Source organism: Sinocyclocheilus rhinocerous, unplaced genomic scaffold, assembly GCF_001515625.1.
Source record: "Sinocyclocheilus rhinocerous isolate Xijiao unplaced genomic scaffold, SAMN03320098_v1.1 scaffold1634, whole genome shotgun sequence".
In the NCBI taxonomy this organism is placed as follows: Eukaryota; Metazoa; Chordata; class Actinopteri; order Cypriniformes; family Cyprinidae; genus Sinocyclocheilus; species Sinocyclocheilus rhinocerous.
Window position 1 is genome coordinate 141139 of NW_015625579.1, and position 3496 is coordinate 144634.

The window sequence follows — 3496 nt, forward strand, 5'->3', positions numbered from 1 at the left end:
TTGCTGTTAAAAATTTACAACAGCCTTTGATATTTTGAACAATGATATTTTGAACAAATGGGATACACTGTAAGATATTTTTATTAAAATATCCAAAAACCACTAAGAACAGTGTTATATATTTTGCTGACTTGTGTACTTACATTATCCCAAATGTTTCGAAGAATGTTTAAATCCAGAGAAATAAGCAATTTTAACTAGTGACACGGACCGTGTCCATAGTGTCATTGTGTCACCTGCCAATGACGTCATAAGTCCCATCGGATTGCTTTGGCTGTGGGGATGAAGACGGTAACTCCCATGATTCCACACCCAGTCACGGCGTCATCTAACTACGCCTTTGTTTCTTTGTTTGTTTTGAATACACGCAAAAAATTACATATTGTGCCTTTAAGTCTAGTTCAGCAAGTACCTCTTCTGTATACTTTTTTATGGCATGTTAGAGAGCAGCAGTACAGTTTCACTGAAGGACAGTTAAGAACAGTTTGTAATAGAGCTCTGATCAGTCAGGACTTTGCACCCTTAGGACGAACCATGCAATACCCAAGCACATCAGGGCAACACTCTTCATCCATCTGTCATCTGGTGACAGCCTTCTCATGCTCCCTAACCAACAGTGTCCGTTTTGTATCTCTCAGCTGGAAAGAAACAGCACACTTTTTTGGTAATTCTCTTCTCTAGTTTTTTCTTTTTTTGTCACCATATAAAAGGATACAGCCTTTCATGTTACATAGCTCTCTAGTCACAATGACACAAGCCATATGTGCAAACTCATCATAAAAATATCTCTTGATAACTTCAGAGTGCCTGCAGCCATAATAAAGATACGCCTGTTTCCACTAATGCAGTACAGAGCTTCCCAATTCAGATGTTTTTTGTTTGTTTGTTTAAGCATTTTAGCTTTTGGTACCACCTATGTGACCAGCATCTGTTGTCCTCACAGACTCATGAACAGCATTACACAACGAAGTAAGAAAAAATATCAGTGTTGTTGTGTACAGATTGTCAATGCAAAGAGAGAGAGAGGCAGTGGTGTTTTTGAAAATGTCTCTTCCTTGTCAATCACCTGTGAATGCCACTGGATGTTGCAAACTAGCTGCCAGTGTTCTCTAAAAAGATCTCTTCCAGGACTTGCACAGGATCTTCTGAAAAGCTCGCCGGAAGTCCTGGTTGAAGATGGTGTAGATGACGGGGTTGAGGGAGCTGTTGCAGTAACCAATCCAGAAGAAAAACTTGAAAAGGGTCTCATGGATGGCGCAGGGCTCCCGGCAGATCCCATACAGGCTGTAGCTGAAGAAGAACGGAAACCAGCAGACCACGAACACCCCCATGACCACTGCCAGCACAAAGGTGAACCGCTTCTCTCGTGCCTGGGAAATTTTTTTTCTCGAAATGGTGTTCCTCCTTTTTCTGCGGGAGGAAAACAAGTCTAGGGACTTGTTGCTGGCTCGGGACTTTCGGCTGGAATGCTTGGAACTGGAGCTGTTCTTGCGGCTGGATCGGCGGTCTTTTCGTGAGGGCACCATCTCGTTTTGTGTCCGTTTGGCCTTCTCATCAGACGAGCTACTGTCCTCCAGTTCGGCATCTGGGTCATCCTCGCCTGGTTTGCATTCCCCTGGTGGCGGCGAGGCACAGTGCCCATTTTCCCGCCTGGAATCCTCACGGCTCAAGCCGTTCTCCAGACGTGGTGTTCCTGATCCTCCATCCGGATCGCGGTGCTTTTCAGACATATTTCGGGTTCTTGTCTTAGCCACCTGGTAGATTCGGATGTAAACAAGGATCATAATGACACACGGGGCAAAGAATGAACCGATGCTGGAGTACAGGATGTACCACGTATGGTCATTCAGCTGGCATTGTGGTTCGCTCCTGTCACCCTCGTTATTCCGGTCCATGGAGATGAGCGGTGGGAAGGAGATTACAGCCGCTATCAACCATACCACCACAATCATGCCCTTTACCCTGCGAGGTGTCCGCTTTAAGTTATACTCGACCGCCTGTGTTACAGACCAATACCTGTCCAGACTTATGGCACACAGGTGAACAATAGATGATGTGCAGAAAAGAACATCTAGTGCTAGATATATATCACACCAAACTTTCCCAAAAAACCAGTAGCCCATTAATTCATTGGCCAGAGAGAAAGGGATTATCAGGGTGGCCACCAGAATGTCCGCACTGGCCAGAGACACAAGAAAAAGGTTTTGTGGTGGCTTGAGCGCTCTGCTCGTTAAAACGGCGATAACGACCAGCACATTCCCCACTATTGTAAAGAAGATGAGGAAGCTCACCAGCCCCGCGAGCCCTATAATGGTGGCCGGAGAATAGCGACTTGTAGAATTCCCAGAGGAAGTAAAACCATTGTCAATGTAAGTGTCCACTTCGCTTGCAAAGCTTAAGTTATGCATATTGATTTAGAAAAAGGTCTGCTATCCAATAAATCGTCCACGCGCGTCTTCGCGAATATTCTCTTTTTAATTTCACTGTAAGTTAATTGCAGCTCTGTTTCTTCTTGCCTTGTGTTCTTATTTTAATCCCGTTCGCATCTTTTTCTTTTCCGCGCAATTCCTCTTACGGCTCATTTGTTTGCGGCTTTGAAGAAGAGACCCATCCGTTGTGAGTTTGAAGTAACCATCACCGTCTCTTACATCCGTGCGACCTGTTCGTCCTCTCACGGGCGTCTCTCTCAGCATCCTCGCGCTCTCTCCACCCGAGCGAAACACCGCGCGCCCTGCCCGCCCGGGACTCAACTATCCACGTGCTGACAACATTAAACTGATGGAGCGCCGCCCCGCCCTTGGAGAAAACCAGACGGAGAGAAGAACCGACTGCTGAAGTACCCTACCACCTTTTAGCGTCGTTTTCGTTACAATGAACATTTTAAATCAGATCGTAGCGAGATTTTATGCATTTCAAGCATTTCATCTTTACGCGTCTCTGAACAGACAACAGGAGCTATATAACCTGGGCAAACATGCGATGGGCATTACATGTTATGTACTCTGAGGGGAAAATACGTTTATTTGATTTTATAGTACTAGTCGTTGTCAGGAATAACGTTGTTCAGTGGTGGAAAAGCACCGTGAACTGTGAAGAAACTATGGCTTTCGGCATCTTTGCTCGCTTGGTGTCACTGTTGTAACAATGCCATTGTGGTTTTAAATAATGTTAAAACCCGTTACGAATGACATACTAGACATACCTTTTATTTAAATTATGTTTCAGAATGAAGCGGACATAAAATATTTAATTTGAATCTGTTTTTATTTTAATATAGTACAAATAATTTGGTATACCTATTTGAAACTATTTTATTTTGTTTTATTTTGTAAATTACATGTTCAAAACAGGATATACATTTTTTTTATTAGCCTATATTATTGCAATTTTATCTCATATGGCAAGTTGGCTATATGGTTTACTGTACTATACAGTACGTTCAGTGTGTGTGTGTGTGTGTGTGTGTGTGTGTGTGTGTGTGAGAGAGAGAGAGAGA

At 43.6% G+C, this 3496-nt stretch overlaps 1 protein-coding gene across 1 annotated transcript; it reads right to left on the reverse strand.

Moving 5' to 3' along the window:
* Positions 1-875: 875 nt before the first annotated feature.
* On the reverse strand, positions 876-2494 carry LOC107752971 (alpha-2C adrenergic receptor-like). Its single transcript, XM_016569056.1, has one exon. It carries the CDS (start codon positions 2406-2408, stop codon positions 1110-1112), a length of 1299 nt encoding a protein of 432 aa, XP_016424542.1. The 5' UTR covers positions 2409-2494; the 3' UTR covers positions 876-1109.
* Positions 2495-3496: the final 1002 nt, after the last annotated feature.

What these genes read in the sequence shown, in the direction of transcription:
- LOC107752971 (XM_016569056.1), bottom strand. Translation starts at nt 2,408, where the DNA reads ATGCATAACTTAAGCTTTGCAAGCGAAGTGGACACTTACATTGACAAT.